Source organism: Lissotriton helveticus, chromosome 4_1 (assembly GCF_964261635.1).
Source record: "Lissotriton helveticus chromosome 4_1, aLisHel1.1, whole genome shotgun sequence".
NCBI classification, from domain to species: Eukaryota; Metazoa; Chordata; class Amphibia; order Caudata; family Salamandridae; genus Lissotriton; species Lissotriton helveticus.
This window is the reverse complement of record NC_136063.1, coordinates 1,685,630,585-1,685,649,863: the sequence shown is the minus strand read 5'-3', so window position 1 is coordinate 1,685,649,863 and position 19,279 is coordinate 1,685,630,585. Positions and strand designations below refer to the sequence as shown.

Here is a 19,279-nt window from a genome sequence, read left to right as displayed (position 1 = left end):
ACCCTACTCAGAGTCAAGGACTACTCCGCCCACCCATCCTGGTGCAAGCCCCCTATTCACCACCTGGGGGTCCCAACTGTCCCCGGGAATCTCCCAGCCCTGTCACTCACACAAACCCAGACAACAGATACACATCCTGGCAGAGGCGGCTAAATAGTTAGGCGCGCAAAGGCTATCTTTCTAAAAGTAGCATTTGCAAACACAGGATATTAAAATAAACCTTGCTAAAGGAAGTATTTTATTATTCTGAGTTCAGGCATACTAAACTAAACATGCTACCGTGTTCCCTGAGTCGGCCGGGACTATAGCGTGTAATAGTTCCGCCAGCTCATCTTGGCCTAAGAGAACCGATAGCCCTTCCATAGTGAAGAACGAAAAGGGCGGTAATTCACTAGGAGGACATGCCACACTCTAGGCTTGTCCTACCTTACGCTTCAATGCACCCTGTCCGTAGGCCTACCATAGGGGCGACTGATATGGAGGTTAGGGAAGGTTCAGGGACTGGCAAGTGTGGGCACTTGCGCAGTCAGCTTGACAGTACGGGACTGTACGCGGGGTCTGCAATGGCGGACCCGAGTCATGTCTTACGAGGCCGCTTCTGTGGGTGGCGCAACCAGCGCTGCAGGCCCACTAGCAGCATTTGTATCTACAAGCCCCGGCACTCCTCGTGCACGATACTGGGGACTGACAGTAAACCAAATAAGCCAATCGTGGAAATCAATTGTACATACACTTTACATTGGGAGCACTTGCACTGCGGCACGGATTGGCCGTGGCGCAGTGCCCTGAGCACCGAACACCAGCAAAACATCTGAGGCACATCAGCAAAAAAGTGGAAGGGAGACTCACGCCAAGGTGCCAGGTCTAACACAAATTCCAAAAACGAGGAACGGCTATAGTTTGTATTCAGACCAGTTCCTTATTAGGGCCAGACCCATACAGGTTGTTTCAGATATTGTTCATATTTCTTTTTAAACGAGGTGCACAGAGAAACATCATCTGTGGAATGGGCGGACTGGGGGAAGGAAGGGGTACAGGCCCACGTGTGGGGTGGATGTCGACGTTTCGACCCTGGTACAATGAGGGCAATTCACAACCTCAGCTGGCAGGTCTTCATCAGGACAGGGGGAGGAAGGGGCAACCTATGTAGGTAGGTATGGTCTGGTCACTGCCCCTAAATGGTGGGTATTCCGTATGTAAATTAAAGGAGTCACATGTATGGAATGTTGAATGCTAACAGCTCCTTATTAAGGGTGAGTCAATTGCCAAAGGTCGATCTTAATCCGACGTTCAGGAGCCGCTCACGCCAGCAGTGTCTTGTGCCTGGGCAGGTGAGTTAAATAGAGTATCGACCAGAAAGTGTTTTAAAGAAGGTAGGTAACTTGTTAAACACTCAGTTACAAAATCAATGACGGTTTGATGATTCACATAAAGAGGTGAGATTTGCTTCTGTGTTTCTCGATAGTAAACATTCCCCAGCTGCCAGGGAAATTAATCACATACATTTCAGGGGGTGTCCTTTGCTACAAATCTGTAAGCAAATGAGTAACGTGCATAGTGTAAGTCATGTAAATCTTTTCTGAAACCTCCTTACTGCTTGTAATGTATTTCTTCTTTTCAAGCAAGGGATATTATAGAGACTACCTACTGACTCCCGTGCTCAACAGCAGCAAATACACATTTGTCCTCCGTCATGAATAAGAGATATCTAAAACGCCTAAAGTGCATGGAATTAGGAATTCACATGAAGTGCTACTTACCCAGTGTTGTGCAAAGTCACAGCCTCTTGCTTCACCTGGGAGACAGGAAAGGTAAACAGGGACTGTTCTTGGGTTAGTTTGCAAAACTGCTGTGCGGGTGTGGGTGATAGTCGCTCCTTCTTTATAGGTTGTGTTTTCATTGGTTGGCTTTGAGGGGGTGGAGTCTTGTTAGAATTGGGGAGTGTATCTGGAGATCCACTCCTTGAATTTTGAGGGTGTGTGTTGGAATGATGATTTCCAGGGGTTTTAGCAGGCACCGAGTCAAGTGGATCATCCTCAATCACAATCAGGTCTTTGGGCATTTCTTTGAATTGATAGACCAGTCTCTGCCCTTCAACTTTTGCCAGGATCCCGCGTTGATAATAGTACCTGCAGAAACAAAATATGTCTATTAATGGGAGGTATCAGTGATTTATGTGGGGTCTCCACTCAAACTACATATTCCAGTGCTCACATGTTTAATGCATCAACATTTCATGAAGCACGTCCGCTTCCTTTTATATAGCAGCTACCATTTCTTCGCCTATAAGGAAGTTGCTATATATGGTTTCTTAGCAAACCGGGCTGCACTAAAACAAATATACCTTAAGAGCACTGGAGGTGCTTATTCATTCATCCCTACACATATTTAAAGACTTTCTATTGTTGACAGACCACCAGGTAATTCAATAGTCAGAGAACCCAAAATCAGCTTCCTTTTAAGATTCAAGTCACTTCATCAAAAGAAAACACACAGAATGCAATGCTGATGAGCAATCAGGATTGTAATTGTTTCAGCAGCTTTGCCCAATATAAATACAAAGCAAGATAACTACTAGGACTTTTACATGTCTCCCACTTTAAACATCTATTATACAATTCAATATATTTCTTCTATTGGAGTCAAGATGACCTTGCAGATGTTCTGTAGACTCAACCTCGTCTGACAACAGAAAAATTTTCCCTCCGCCTGCCGCAGAACATATATTACTTATTTTGAGGTTTTATCAACTGCTGCACATCGCCTTGTGGTTATTTCAGAAAGGTCTATGTAATGTATTGTATTGTAATTGCATTTATATAGCGCTTACTACCCCTGACGAGGCGTCGAAGCGCTTTTTTGGCGAGTAGCACGCTACTCCGGCACCCAGAGGATTAGTTTTGAATTAGTATAGTGAAACATGCAAGTACGTTTTAAGTGGTGGATAGGTTAGTCAGTTATTTGGATTTGGAATGATAGTAGAAGGATAGAGGAGGACAAAGGTTTGTATTTATATAGCGCTTGTTGACGCACGCTATTCAGGAAGCCTATAAAGGATTAGTGGTGAATTAATATGGTGAAATATGAAGTAATTTCAGTGGTGGATATTAGTCAGTTACTTGGAGTGAGAAGGATAGCAGAGGGATAAAAAGGGGAAGAAAGATTTGCATTCACGTAGCACTTTTTACCCCTGATGGGTGTTGAAGCGCTTTTCTGGCACTTAGCACGCCACTCCGGAACCCATAAAGGATTAGTGTTGAAAATTAGTATAGTATAAATATGAAGTAATTTGAGTAGTGGTAATGTTATTCAGTTATTTGGGTAGTATATTAGTATAGTTGAATATGGAATTTGAGAAGTGAACATGTTAGCCTGTTAATTTTGATTGAAAAGGATAGTGGAAGGATAAAAGAGTGAAGGATTTCTTTTTTCTTTTTAAAGGTCTTAGCAGTAGGAGGAGGCTTTTGGATGAGTAAAAATGAGTTTTGGAGGGGAGGAGTCAAAGGGAAAAGTTTAGAAAGGTTTGTTTTAGGGGATCGGTATAGTAAAAAAGAGGTGTCAGATGATGCAAGGAGGGGTAGAGTAGGAGAGAGTCTAGAAAGGGTTATTTTGGCGATCATAGTAGTGGTATGGGGTTTGGGATAAATGAGAGAGTGGATGTAGAGGATGCATTGATAGATGTATAGGATGAGAGATAGGGTAGTGCATTGGAAGGAGTAGTAGAAAAGTTTCAGATGAGTCAGAAGGTTGGGCTAGAAGATATATTGAGCGAAGTATAGGCTGAGAAATACGGTAGTGCATTGGAAATGCTAAATTAGAAGAAAGTGATAAATATATAGATCCATAAGTACATTGAAAGTATATAGATACATAAAGGAGGTAAGTATATGTAGATTAAATATATTGATAGAGGCACAGGATGAGAAATAGGGTAGTGCATTGGATATGATTTTTCAGGAGAATAGTAACAGACACACAGATCCAAGAACATGGAAGGGCAATAGATGCACAATGGAAGTATGTACATGTAGACCAAATATGATTTTAAATATTTATTATTTTTTCTCTTACCAACATAACATTATTTTACATGTTTATACAAAGTAATACACAAAGATAGGTACATATCTATAGTGAAAACAAATGCTTATATACAGTGGGATATGCTGTAAATTTCTGTTTGCGTATGGTGCTTATGTGGGGAAGAGCCAAATCTTGAGTAGTTTTCTGAAGATAAGGTGGTTGTCGGTGGACCTTATGTTGGGGGGTAAAGAGCTCCATAGTTTGGCTGCTTGAACAGAGAAGGATGTGCCACCCATGTTTTTTTCTTGTATGGTGGGATTTTGAGGCAAGATGCTCCTTTAGAGCGGAGGTTCCTTTGTTGAATGCGTTTGGTGATTTTAATCCTGATGAAGAGTGGTCCTATTCCATGTATTGCTTTGTGGGTGATACAAAGCAGCTTGAAAGTGGATCTTCTGGCAACCGGTCACCAATGCAGGGCTTTCAAGGTAGGAGAGATGTGGTCTCGCGGTTTGATATGCAAGAGTAGTCTGGCAGCCGAGTTCTGAATCCGTTGTAGTATTTTCATGGTCGTTAAATGTGATCCATGTTATAGGCTATTGCCATAATCAAGTTTGGACAGAGCAAGGGAGATGGTAGCTTGGACCTTGTGTGGAAATCCCAAATGAGGGAAAATTTGTTGCAGTGTTTTTATAGTAGCAAAGCTTGATCTTGCTAGTTTATCTACTTGGGCATTGATCGACAGCTTGGAGTCCATGGTCATTCCGAGGATCCTTACTTCCTTCGATACTTTAGGCAGTGATCCTAGTTCATCAGGCCATGTGGCAAACGGGCTGTAATGTTTCCACTCGCCACATATGAGTATTTCAGTTTTTGAAGCATTCAATTTCAGATGGCTCCAAGTCATCCACTGATCCACGGCTCTGAGACAGCTGAAAATTGGTGATTTTCCAATGTCTTTGGGGCGTTCCAGTTGAAGGAGTATTTGCGTGTAATCTGCATAGTTATAGCACGTGAGGTGAAATTTATTGATCAGTACTGGTAATGACTTCATGTAGATGTTTAAAAACATGGGCGAGATGATAGAACCTGGCAGGGATCCCCTGCTTTTGTGGAGTACGGTTTGGACAAGAAAGGTGGGGTATGGCTGACAGTTCTGTTTTGAAGGTAGGACGCGAGCCAGTCTAGAGCAGTTCCCTCTATGCCGGCTTCATAAAGTCTTTGTTTCAGAGTGTCATGATCAACCTTGTCGAAGGCAGCTGAGAGGTCAAAGAGGAGTAGCGCAGCAACCCTGTTGGGGTCAACTGTATTCTTTAGGTCATCTCAGATGGCAAGGAGGCAGATTCAGTTCCTCTACCTGGACGGAATCCTGTTTGGAAGTCTGAAAGTGTGTCATTCTCTTCAATTAATTGTGACATCTGGGTGAACACTGCTCTTTCTATCAGTTTGCCCAGGAAAGGTCCATTTGTAATGGGTCTGTAGTTATCAGGATTCAGAAGGTCCAAGTTTGTTTGCTTCAGTAAAGAGCAGATGTAGGACTTTGAGTTCTTCTGGAAATATTCCAGTTGTTATGGAATTGTTGATGATTCTTCTTACTGGAGTGGCAGCAGAGGTTGTTAAAAGAATTGTCTTGAAAGTTTGTGGCGGACAGGGGTCAGAAGGGCTGCCAGCAGGCCTGCTTGCTTTGACCAGGTCCATAAATTAATTGTGTGAAATGTGTTGGAAGGAACGGAGAGGATTGGTTAGAACATTCTTGGATTGTTGTTTTGTACAAGGGTTAGTGCTGGTGCTTGGTTTCTGTTTTAAGTACGAGTTCAACGTGTCTGCTTTATCGGTATAATGGTTTGCCGGTTTGCCTGTGAAATCTTGAGTAACAGGATGAGTTCCTTCTAGGCAATTTGGTTTGCGAAATTCATCGAGTATTTTATAGAATTCATTATTTGCACATTTAGCGTTTTGAATTCTGTCTGAATAGTACCTTTTCTTAGCTTTTTTGATAGCCGGCTTGTATAATCTGTTAATTGTCTGTAGGTGAAGTTTGTCTTGTATGGCGTATGTTTTGAGCCAGGTATGTTGCAGCTTTCTAATTTGTTGTTTTATGTCTTTTATTTCTAGGTTTCTCCAAGGCGCTTTTTTTCTTTTGTTCTGTTGTGTGGTTTTGAGTGCTATCAGGATGTCAACAGCTTCCTGTAGCTACTCATATAGATTTTGAACAGAATTTATGGTTTCCAGATTTGTACTGGATGTTAGTTGTATTTCCAAGTTTTACAAATTGAGTTTTTTCCACGGCAGATAGGTGGATGGATGTAAGGTAGTTTTAGGTGAGTCGCTTAGCGTTGTTTTATGTTGGAAAGCAAGCAAGTGGTGGTCTGACCATGTGACCGGAGTTGTAGTTTGAACGGTAACTAGTTCAGTATTAGCAAAAACGACATCTAGGATATGTCCAGCGGTGTGTGTTGGATTGTGGACAATCTGATGCAGGTTCAATACATCTAGGCCGGTGATTGTTTTTGGATGGGTCATATTGGGTTTATCAAACCGAATGTCAAGGTCACCCAGAACGCATAGGTTGGAGTGTATTGTTATCAGGTTTGAGACTTTGTCTAGAAGTGCTTCTGGGAATGTTGTCTTGCTAGATGGAGGTCTGTAAAGGAGCAGGAAGTTACAGGAGGAAGACTGTGTAGGATTGCATCTTGTTAGAAGAGCCTCACAATTCTTTATGGAGATGTTGTCAATTTTAGTGATATGTATTGTTTGCCTGAATGCAACAGCTAGACCACCTCCTTTTTTGGCTATACGATTTTGGGTGATTATTTGATATCCTAGAGGAATGGCTTCATGCAGGACTGGAGCCATATCCTCAGTGATCAGTATTGTGTGGGTTTGTAGCAGGTGTGTTTTAGTGCTGGTATTAGCTGTATTAGGATAGCAACCGTGTAGCTGTTCTGTATCATGTTCCTCATCCTGCATGCTAAGAAGGCATTTTGATGGGTCTGCATGTGTATGAGTTGGAGATGGTGTTTGAGAGTGAGTTGGAGTGCTGTGTTGCTTTTGTGGTGTAACATTGTTGTGAAGTAGACATGGGGAAGCAAAGTTGTGAGGTGTGGCATGTTGCTTATATTTTTTGTGTGTGTTTAAGGCGGAAGGAGTATGAGTCAGGGGAGGTGGTGCAGCATGTGGGTCATGTAGTAATGTTCTAAATTGTCCAATGGATGAGAGGCGGTTAGAAGAGAGGTGCTGTATTGCTGTATCTGTGTTAGGTGTGGTGGAAGACTGAAAGCTTGGCATTGGAGTTTGTTCCTTTGTGTGGTTGAAAGATGGGTATATGTTCGTATTTTGTGATGGTAAGTATTATGAGGTGTTGCGCTTTGAAGATCTTGTTGTTCTGGTGTGTGTAATATGTTTTGCTTTTGAGGAGTAGTGAAAAGGGGTGCTGATGTATATGTTTCATGCAATGGATTTGGTTGTATAGTATTGTTTGTGAGAGGAGGTTGTGAAGTGGAGGGGGTGTTGATGTGTTTATGAGTAGAGTGTATGTTGTGTGAAGGAGGGAAAGAAGTAGAGGCGAGAGTCTTTATCTTAGACTGGTTTGTTGCAAGAGTTACAAAGTGCGATGGTGTGCAGTGTGTGTGTTGTGAGTTAGTGTTATTATGGTAGAAGGGAGAGGAGGGTGTTTGTTGGACAACTGATGGAAGGGTGAATATATGTTTGTTAGTGATAAAAGGTGGTCTGTTAGGTGTAATTACAGCAGGGAGAGTGTGTCTGAATGGGATGTAGTTATGTATGGGGTTGATTGGCGTTGTGTTAGTGATGAGTGTATTGGTTAGTGGTATAGAATAGAGTTGTGTACTGTTTGTAGGTGATGGTGGACATGTGTGGTAGTTGGGATGGTAGGGTGTGTAGATGTGGTGGTGCATTCTGGTACATTAAATGTAAATGTAGGTGTACTTATATAGCGCAAACCTGTCACCCAAAGGGCATCCTGGCGCTTGCTTAGGGAACCCGTCCTGGTATTCCCCTGTGAGAAACCCCGGCAGGGTGTCCACAAGGTGAAAGTCAGGCATCCCGCCGCGAGGGGCCGTTGTGGAGATTAAGCAAGCTATTGCCCAGAGTCGCAGAGTGTGAACCCGTGAGTCGAGGAGGCACCGGGGCGAGAATTATCGAGTCCGAGGAATTTTTAGCCCAAGACCCGCCGAGGCGGGGAATTGAACCCTGGTCCAGGACCGATCTCAGCTTCCTGGTCTGCCACCTCTAACCCCTGAGCCACACTTCTCCACAAATTAATACATTAATCTGTGCATAGTGTTGTGCATGGTGTACATTTGGTGTGAGTGTGTTGCACTGTTTGTGGATGGTGTGGGCTGGGTATTGCTAAATGGGAAAATGGGCAGCATTTCTGGCCTTGTCCCGACCAGTCTCGAACAGGCTCAAACAGGTAACTGCCCTTGTCCTCTCTGCCCTTAGCCTCAACGCCCGGGCTGAGATGCCCTAAACCTGGCCTTTTATAGCCCTAGTAATCAGGTGACCCCTTCAGCCAATGGGAACCCTAGCCCTAACACTATCCAATCACAACACTAGCCCTAAAATCTAGACCCAATAGCAGACCAGGACCTTACAGCCAATCGTAGCCCTAGTCCAAGCACTCAATCAGTTCAAAAACCCTGATCCCTACGTCCAATAAAGGCCCTAGCCCTACCAGTAGTTTCAACCCAAGTCCAAGCAACCAATAGCACAGGTAGCCCTAGTCCCTACTTCCAATAGAAAGCCTAACCCTACTCTTAGTCCCAAAACTAGTTGAGCAACCAATCACACCAGAAGCCCTAGTTGCTACTTCCAATTAAAAGGTCTAACCCTAGCCCTGGTCCCACCCTACTCCCAACAACCAATAACACAGGAAGCCCTAATCCCTACTTCCAATAGAAATCCTAACCCTAGCCCTAGTCCCAACCATACAATGATTGAATCACAGACCCAGAAACCAATAAGAACCCACAAATATCCAACCAATGAGGACATTAACCCTGATCCAATAGAAACACCAGATACAACCATCAATCAGTGTACACATGTACAAACTACTAGCAGACCATATAATGTACCAGACACCTCAGACAAGGTTAGCTGGCCAGGGAGTTGGAAGCTGCTTTTCCTGTTCAGAATCTCCTAGGATACAGACAGGCTCAATCCACACTTTGGACTACTGCAGGTAAAGGCCTCACTAACTTGAAATCTAACAATGCTGTTTGAATAAAACTTTACTCCCTCTGCTGGCCAAAAAACGAAGTGCACATGCCCTAGTAACACAGTTTAAACAGCTCACAGAAGCACCCTCCGATGTAGAATATCCCTGCTGGCACATTACCTTGAAATCTACCTTTAGGTTAAGGTAGTCGGAATAGCTAAGAATTTTCTGAAGTAGCAATAACTGGACTCTGCCCTCAAAGTCGAGTTCATGGGATTCATCCCACAGCTTGAGAGAACTTTAAAATCAATCATAGACTCCCTGTGCAGCCAGTGACATGCTTTCAAGGCTAGTTTATGAGGTTACTTTTGTGGAGATTCAAGCAAAGTCTATCTGCCTCTTTCTTTCCACAATGTTATGAGAAGGCCAGTGCAAGCCAGATTACATTAGCCCAGCTGTGCCATTACCAAGACCTCCACATAGTAGATTTTTTCACATAGTTAGCCGTTTGCTGTTCATGGCCATAGCAGGGACACACGAGCACACAAGGACTTTTAACCAACAGCGACCTGTTAATTCACGCATTAAAGCTTGTTACTTGCTATTCACGGCCATTCATAAAGCATCACAAACAGTCAACGCATGCCATAACACCACTTAACATTACAGCTCTAGCATTGATATCGTGAAAGAACGCACCAATGACCACAGATAAAAACATGTCGGCACCACATCCCTGATGTTAACCAAGCACACAGAACAGAACCATGTTTCACGCGAGGTAACTGGACAGTTTCATTCATCAAATCATGTTTTCGTATCATTTAGTGATTTCATCAGTTTCCTTATGTTGAATAACGAAAATGCACCGATTGATTAGTGTTTTTTTAGACCATTATGGACATAACGTGATGTTATACAGGACATGTATTGAATGAAGTTCATGGGATGGTTTCCCTATTACATATGTTTAATTTCCATTATAGATATATCCCTGCTGAAGAGCACAATGCCCGAAATGCATTGGATTGATTTATGAAAAACATAGATTGGGTATATACATACCATACATCTGTTTGATTTATAATCGAAAAGGATTGAAAGTAAAGTCAACACAATATAACGATTGCAAACTATTTGAAGACTACTCTTTTTCATTACCATATCGAATTTATCACACCCACCAGTGGGTCTTATGATTGTGCCCAGGGGGATTCATCCCAATGCTTTGGGATTGAACTATTATTCAGGAGTCCTGACTTTCCCATTTAAACATATGTGAGAGGGTCGTACGGGATGAGGACAGAAACTCAACTTTTTCCGCTCCAGTCGGGCAGGACACGATCGTGGGATGTGAAGAGTTGACCGCAACACCTCCCTCCTCTCTACAGGAAGCAGCGGCGAATGACGGGGAGCCCAACGAATGGGTGAGGAGGAACAAACCTGAAGAGGCAGGGCAACCGGCCTTAAAGGAGATCACTCACAAAGAAGAGACGGACTAGAGGAGGAACCCGGGGGACGCTGAGCCCAACCGAAAAGCGACGGATCAACGGGTAGAGAAGGAGCCGTCTGAGACCGGAAGATCGAAGAAGCTGCAGCGAGAGCTGAAAGCAGCGGGGAAGACGTGGAAAGTTGGTCCGAAGACTGGTGGGCGCCCGCGGAGGACACTGAGAAGCCGCCGCAACTCAGGAGAGTTGCTGCAGACGCGGTGAGTGACCCAGAAGGGATGGAGGGTGAAAGGGGGATAACGCACTTAATCTAGCCCCGAGCACAATCCTTTCCTTTATTCTAGCACCATCTCATGTATGCGCCTGTTGCTTTCTATTTTGTTGTGTCTACCTTCCGGTATATGAGAGGTACGAATCTTGTGTTGCCGCTCCCACCAAGACCGTAGCATTGCTGTATTAACCTTTAAACCTCCGCCCTTGCGTCCCTCACAATTTGAGAATCGTTATTTGGCTTTACTTTTTTTTTTTCAACACTGGCTTTGGGGTTTTGACGTCTGGAGTGAGTGGGGGAAAACAAATCCTGTAACCCAGACTGACCCTAGGCTAGGAATAGGAAAGCATTTTTCTTTGTATCTGATCAGACTCCCAGGAGTAGTCAAGAAGCAGGGTTTCCAATTTAGCTTTATCCCTTTTCCATTGTTTTCCACTTTGAGTGTGGTGACGGTAAACCCTATTGGACATAGTGCAGTCTGCTGACCGCTCTTTTCTTCTTTTGGAGAAACTCCGGGACGGCAACATCCAGACCTTGACCCACGAAGATCCCAGGAAAAGAAGCCAGGAGACTCACCAAGAACATAGCCACCTGACCATCCTTACCGCGGATAGCTGGAAGACCACCATTACCACTGGACTTATTTCAATAAAACCATTCAAACACCACTCAGGCCTCCTAGTTTCTATTTCCGCCCATTCCTCCGACACCATAGTTGTGTGATTCTGGGAAAATAACTTTACCATATGCCTTGGCTCCCTTACCTTCAAGAATAGACGTGCTAGAAAACCGAAACTGGAAATATGGTCTTGTAGTTGCTAGGCTAGGTACTTGAGAAATCTATTCTTTTGTAATTCTCAGCAGCTCACTTAATATTCCTGAGCCCCAAATTGTAAGCGTAATTGTCACTGTAAAAAACATGTAATGCAAAGATGTAAAACTCTGTTATGTACATGATCTTGAGCGGTCTCCAAATCCCCAGAGCACAACTTTGTGAACCTGCTACATCTGGGTTTTATAAACTCCATGCAATAATCTGAACTTGATAAACGGATTCTCCCATATAGTAGAAGGATTCATGATCCAATAAACTATTACATTACACAGTAGTTGAATGGTTCCCTAATTATATAGTGGCATAGGCGTCGTTCAGGGATCATGCCAACTTTGCATCGGTAATGGGGGGAGGGATACAGGGAATGATGGGATGCTTCTCAGGAGACTTGGGGGAGGGGGGCAACGTGAATTTCTCTATTTTATCAATGGAACTTTGTTGGATTATTTCTTGCTGGGTGTGAATGTCCTCATCGTTTCCGTTTGTGGGAGGAAAGGCTCCCTTGCTCTGTAGGCTTGGTTGGCGCAGGAGGTAATTTAATTTCTTCAGGCAGGATCGGGCCTCCTACGAGCCCCAAAGGGAGCTGCCATATCAGTTTTAGATCCCACTTCATCTACTTTTTTCGTAGTTTTATATAGCGCGAACTGGACCCGAGGGTATTGGAGCGCTTCACATGAGCTCCAGTTGCCTTACACAAGGCCACGTTCATTATTTTTATTTTTTTAGGCACAGAGAGATTGTTTTACCAAGAATCGCAGGTGGTTGACCGGATGCCAAGACTCGAACCTGGTACCCCAGTTCCAAAGTCGGCAGCTCTGGCCATGATGCCACATCCTAGTTTGCCACCTCACAGATCAGAGAATATAGGTCCTGCAAGGCTCGTCTCTTTTCTTAGTTATGCTTAAATATGTATTTGCCCTATTTTTGGCATCTTGAAAGCTCTGGTTAATAGTTATCAGTTGGGTGCTGAAAACACGCAGTTACTTCATACTACTTGTGGGATTGTGAGCGGTCTAGTAGTTGGGTGGGCGGAGTTAGTGTGCTGGGGGAAGAGGAGGTTCCTGGGGATGGGCTAGTTAGTTAGAGTAGGGACGGGGACCTGAGAGCACCTGTTGAATAAAGCTCTTAGATAAATGAAGAAGTAGTCTGTCGTTATTACAAGGAAGACACGACAACTGGCGACGAGGATGGGATGCACAGCTTGCTGTCCCTGAACCCGCAAATGACATTCGGTCCCGTCCCTAGAAATTGGGAAGGAAGTCGCTGTTGCGACGCAAGTGCCCCAAGAAGAATTGCCGCCCAGAGAAGAGAGGCCAGCAGTTTGTATCAGTTCCGTGATCGGGAGATCGCGTAGAGCCCCAGCGAAGAAGCGCAGTCGAGCATTGGTGAAGTTTTGAATTTGGCGCCGGTCCGCGCCTAAAGCGGTGAGAAGCTAAGAGGCTCGGCATGGTGTGAGGCCTAATGACAAGCTCTGAAGTCACCCAGTACCACCGTGCTACGAAATCGTAAGAAGTGTGAGATCAGGATGAATGCGTGGAAAAGTATTGCACAGATGAGATAGCCCGCCACGAGAGAACCTCACCCCAGAAGCGTGCGAAGTGGCATGTGCGCGAAAAAGCCGAAGGTTGAATTGAGGCCCAAGCGTACCTGGTGAAGCGGAGTGGCCGGCGAGAGGCAAGCAGACGATTGGAGAGGTCGTTGTGCCAGCAGTGTGGTAGCGGCCGGTGAGTCCCTGTTGCAGCGCATCGTGAGAGAGTGAAGAGTGCGTGTAGTCGGACATCGCAGAGTGAAAGCTGCCAGCCAAGCAGCCATTTTGAAGTCAGGCAAGATGGGAAGGACTTCCCTGGTCAATAGTGAAGCGGCCATCTTGGAGTCAGGCATCAGTGCGCGCCATTCAGTTAAAGAAATTCGAGCACAATAATGATCGAATAACGGACTGCACCAGGAGCGCATCACCCAAGCGGCAAGAAAAAAAAAGGGACATGAGCGTTGGTAGTGTTGCACAGAGTTGCAGACATAAAGTGTCACGAATACAGTGTACCGACGAGTCACATGAATAAGGTGACCCTGTTGCATGAAGTCAGGCCTGAGACATTCCAAGCCACACGGCAATGAACTGATGAAAACATGAACAACATGAGATGATTGCTCAGTGTGAATAAGGACATCACTTGAAACTGTGAACAGTGAATCACACGACTGCCCAGGGGCAGCGACAGAGTCCTTGAACAAGCACAAGCCGATCCAAATGACCACACGTGGTCAAGAGAGATAGAGTGTCACAGGAAACAGGAACATTAGATAAATCATTCATTATGTCAATGCACAACTCACCACAAAGAGAAGCCAAGCCAATCCTGGTGGGCATGACCCACCTGAGACCCCCAGAGCAATTGACTCTGATAGCTGGTGGAAGTATGGGTCCACGGTGGTAGTAGTGGGTTGAAGACTTCAAGGACTACATCAAAGGGTCCAAGGTGACGGTGGATGAAGACCAGTTGATTGCATTGCGTAATTTAGTTGGAAAAGACATTAGCAAAGTGATAAAAGAACTGCCCCCGGCTGAAACCGGGACCTATGCCAAAGTTCGCGAAGCCTTAAACAAAATGTTTCTGCATAAGCGTAATGTTGATTACGAGAGATACATGTTTCACCAGGCTCGACAGGACAAGGAAGAGCTGATGAGCACTTACTTAACACGACTGCGTCGACTATCACAATATTGCGATTTTGACACATTCTCCACTGAAGATACCATACGGCTTCGAATCATGGATGGGTGTCAATCCGAAACACTGAGAAGGAAGCTGTTAAAGAAAAGTTACAAACTTGATGAAATTGAGGAGATGACAAGGGTGCACGATCAGGCCGAGGAGCACGCAAGAAGATGGAGTCAGGGCGTGCAGAGAAAAGAGAGCAGGCCAACAGAGTCCAGAACGTCAGATCTCGCAAGCGCTCCAGAGAAAGGCCCAGAAGAAACAGGTCATCTGCCTGGCACCAGCAAGCCGGACACCGGTGCCCTGAAACCCGCTGGCTAGACAAAAGGGCGGATCGTAACAAGAAATGCTATCTTTGTGGTTATGAGCTCCCATATACAGACGCCCGTCCTGCGATGGACCAGCAGTCTCAGAAGTGCAAGCATAAGGATCGCTTGGAAGATATGCGTGGAGATCATCGAGGTGAAATGAAGAATGAGGCAGCTCGAACGTCCAGGATGGGCGCTCGGCGGCACCACGTGCGAACCTCACAAGATCACACTCAATCATTGCCCGAGTCCCCAAACTCTAGTAGAGAGTCGAGACGATCTCAGTGGGTCTGCAGATCGTCGTCCCGAGAATTTTGGTCAGCATCGTGGGAACCTAAATACACCAATGAATACGTAAGCATGGTAGCTAACCCGGACCAGTTGAAAAAGTACCCCCGACTTGATATCCTCGTAGGAAACCACAGCACTAAGTTTGTACTAAACAGCGGAGCATCGCTAAACTATCTCCCAGTGACTTAGTATAGAAAGATGAAACCAATGCCCACCTTGAACCCAGCACATGTCCGGGTGTACACATGGATGGCCAAAGAGCCACTGAACTGTCTTGGGCAATTCTCCACGACCCTTAAATATAAGACGAAGTCCATATCAGCTGTCATACATGTCATTGAGGGTCCAGAGGCAGACTGCCTTCTCAGCTTGCCGACCGCTGAACGCCTTCGCCTAGTAGAAATTCTGTATCAAGTCAACAATGATCCGGATATAATTCATAAATTTCCAAAGTTGTTCTCCGGTCTGGGGAAAATGAATAAGTGTCAGATTAAGCTTCACATAAACGAACAAGTCCGTCCTGTTGCTCAACATCTTCTCAGGGGGCCATTTCATCTCCAGCAGGCCGTCGAAGATGAACTGCAAGAGTTAATGAAAGCTGACATCATTGAACGTACGCATGGTCCCACGCCCTGGGTGTCACCGGTTGTGATAGTTCCCAAGAAAGGGACGCCTGAGAGAGTGCGCTTGTGCGTGGACATGCGAGTGCCTAACATGGCCATAGAACGAGAGCGCCATCCAGGGCCCCATCTGAGTGACATGATATCTGCCTTAAACGGCGCAAAAGTGTTCTCCAAACTTGATCTAAATAAAGGTTATCACCAGTTGGAACTGCATGACAAATCGCAATATATCACGACCTTCGTCACACACCTGGGGTTATTTCGCTACAAGCGATTGAGTTTTGGCATATCCTCAGCAGCGGAAATATTTCAGGAGGCCATTCGTCAAACCATTCACCATATACCCAACGCCCTGAACTACAGTGATGATATACTGGTGTATGGGTCTACCACTCAAGAACATGACAAGGCACTAGATCGAGTTTGCCATGCATTGTTGGATACCAACCTGACCTTGAATCGTGAGAAATGTGAGTTTCACCGGTCCACACTCAAGTTCTTCGGGCACATCTTTTCAGCAGCCGGGATGAGGCCTGACCCTGACGAAGTAGCTGCCATGAATGATGCCAAGAGTCCTCAGGACGTTGGAGACATTAGGTCATTCCTGGGCATGGCCAGTTATTGTGCCAGGTATATCAAAGACTATGCTACCATCAGTCATCCCCTTAGAACCCTCACCAAGCAGGGTCAGCCGTTTGAATGGACCCCCCAATGTGAGCGGGCCTTCTGTGAGATCAAGAAGGCAGTAGAGTCTGCCTCCGACCTAGCATATTTTGACCCCAAGCGCAAGACAGAAATCACTGTGGATGCCAGTCCGGTGGGACTAGGTGCAATACTTGCACAGTATGATAACGACACTGATCCAAGACACATTGTGGCTTATGCGAGTCGCAGTTTGACAGACCCAGAAAAGGCATACTCACAACCAGAGAAAGAAAGCCTGGCGGTTGTGTGGGCATGCAAACATTTTCACGTTTTCATATATGGCAAACATTTCACGATGGTGACTGATCACCAGGCCCTTGTGACGATATTTGGAAACCCTCGAGCGAAGATACCGCCTCGTATTGAACGGTGGGGTGTGAGACTACAAGACTACATCTATACCATTGTGCATAAGCCTGGGAAGTCGGCCAATCCTGCTGACTATATGTCACGCCATCCGCAGTGGTCTCAGATCACTGGGCCATCCATGGCTGAGGAGTATCTTTATTTTGTGGTGGATCAGGCCAGACCACCGGCAGTTCCCCTTGAGGTCATTCTGAATGCCACTAGAGATGATGCAGCGCTGCAAAAAGTCATGAGCTGTTTGCGAAACAACCGGTGAAGAGACATTGATAAGGAAGGGGAGAGTGAGCCACAGCTTCGGCAAGAACTGCAGGCATTTCAGCACATCAAAGGGGAATTGTCCTCCACCTCCGAGGGACTCCTGTTAAGGAATCAAAGAATTGTCATTCCCAGAAAACTACGCCAGGGAATCATCAATCTGGCGCATGAGGGTCACCATGGCATTGTAGCAACTAAAAGGGCGTGGAGAGAAAGAGTCTGGTTCCCTCTATTAGATCACATGGTCGAACTCACATTAAGGGATTGCCCTCAATGTCAATTGGTCAAGTCTGGAGATCTGCCGCCGCCACTGCAAATGACTACATTGCCTCAAGGTGTGTGGCAGGAACTGGCCATGGACTTTTATGGCCCGCTGCAATCTGGCAAATATGTCCTTGTAGTGATTGACCAGAACCCCCAGGATATAGCGGCATGGATTCGCAAATTTAGCGGCACAAATATGGAAATTTAGCGGCATTTTAGCGGCACTTTATTTTACTCTTAAGCATTCATTTTCAGCCTTAAATCAATGGAAACTGTTTTAGCAGAGTATTCCGCTTTGATTAGGCAATCTGGAATATGGAATAGAGGAAGTAGCCCACAGGTGAAGGCTGTTATCCCTTGGAATTGCAATTCTTCATCTGCCAGTTGGGCTAAACAGAAGTGTGAGGTCTAAAATTTTGTGTCACATTTTGTGATGTCAATTCCTGTGAGGTCCTAGGTCTTGATGCCACTTCCTGTGATGCGACGTGCCATGTCGCGCTCAATGATGTCACTCAATGTGATGTCACGTGCTATGCTGCCTAACTTGCTTAGACCCCCCACTTCTGTTTTTTAGGACCTGCGCCCTCCTAAGAAGTGAAATAAAGACAAAACAAGACAACAGGCCTCCTCCATCCGTTTACCCACAATCAGGGAGAACATTCCTGTCTCCATCAGGGCCGCCCCAGCGCGGATGCAATGCAGGGATTGAGTGACAGGCACTCACCCACACCTGACCCCCCCTGCATGTCTGGTTTCTGCCCGCAAAGCCCTCCTGCCTCTGAAGTCATGGCTCCTGCCTGGGATCCGAGGGGCAGGCGCAGAGTACAAATGATGCGGAAATGAGTCCTGTTCCTAGGGAGGGCCGTGGGCTAAAGAACATGGTGGATTCAACCAAGATCTGTGGCTGGGAGTGAGTGTCTGAAAAATCTACGAGTTGTGGAAATTCCTTAGGAGCTGACATAAGAGACTTTGTAGTTACCTTTGCATCAGTGCCGATTTCACGATTTTTTCGTGAATCGCGAAATCGCGATAAACTGGAGGGTCTGACTAGGATGCTGTCCCCTGAGTTTCGCCCTGCGTGCTCCCAGCTGTATCCTCAATAAAGTATGAGTGGAAGCCTTAGTAGAGCCCCGTTCTCCAAGAAATCATACCAGTGCATCACAGGTGGAAACGGTCACTGGATGTCAGTCAGCATTGAACACCACTGCACACATGGCAATAATGAAAAAATTACTAGGAAATCTCAAGAACCACTGAAGGAACAGGCCAGAAAGGATGGAACATCGTCACACTGCGGTCCATCAAAAGACAATTTGTCTAGCACACGGTCTCAAATGTAATATCTGGGCTCCCAGGTGTCTTGAATGTCCGCAATGAGATCCTGATTGTGCGGTCTAGGACCTACCTGGAGTGTCTGACTGAGTCAGAGGTGCTGGACAACGCAATAAATATCCTTGTGAACTTGTCCGGGGAACAGCCCCAACGATCTAAAGGCAGTTGAATATAGCATTGGGGAGGCAACATCAGTCTTTTAGGGGATGGGTGTGGTGATGTCACCCTCTTTAAGAAGGATATTGTCTAGGTTACACATATATTCTATGACTATGTTACCAAGGTTTAAATGATTACACCAGTGTTGGATATATGACGACAGCCCGTGAGGCATGCAGTCTGCGTTCCTGTGGCCCCATCCCTGTCTCAGGAACCTTATCTTGCCGTCATCATATTGTAAATAGAGGTCAACAAGACCGTATGAAATATAAAAAACATCCCTACATTGTACGTATCATGTTACTGTGGTCAGGCGTCTGTTCTTGTTTTGCTATGTACAGTGAAAAGTCTAAAGCACACAAATGCACTAGTGTTGATATATTTAAAAAGCAGCGCGAAAAACCCTCCTCGGTTATATCAAAAGTTCAGCTGCAGACTAGAGCTGAAAAGTCCGCTGAGCCCCTGTTTACAGAACCTTCGGCCCGAGCGCGCAGCCCATTTCC

The 19,279-nt window shown here is 45.4% G+C and overlaps 1 protein-coding gene across 2 annotated transcripts in view; it reads right to left on the bottom strand.

The window, feature by feature from the left end:
• The window catches only part of ELF4 (E74 like ETS transcription factor 4), a 259,188-nt gene that overhangs the window by 23,401 nt on the left and 216,508 nt on the right, over positions 1-19,279 (bottom strand). For both annotated transcript variants that reach the window (XM_078688365.1, XM_078688366.1), the window contains one exon: positions 1,761-2,129. In XM_078688365.1, coding sequence (XP_078544491.1) covers positions 1,761-2,129 — 369 coding nt within the window. The remainder of the gene's footprint in view (positions 1-1,760; positions 2,130-19,279) is intronic.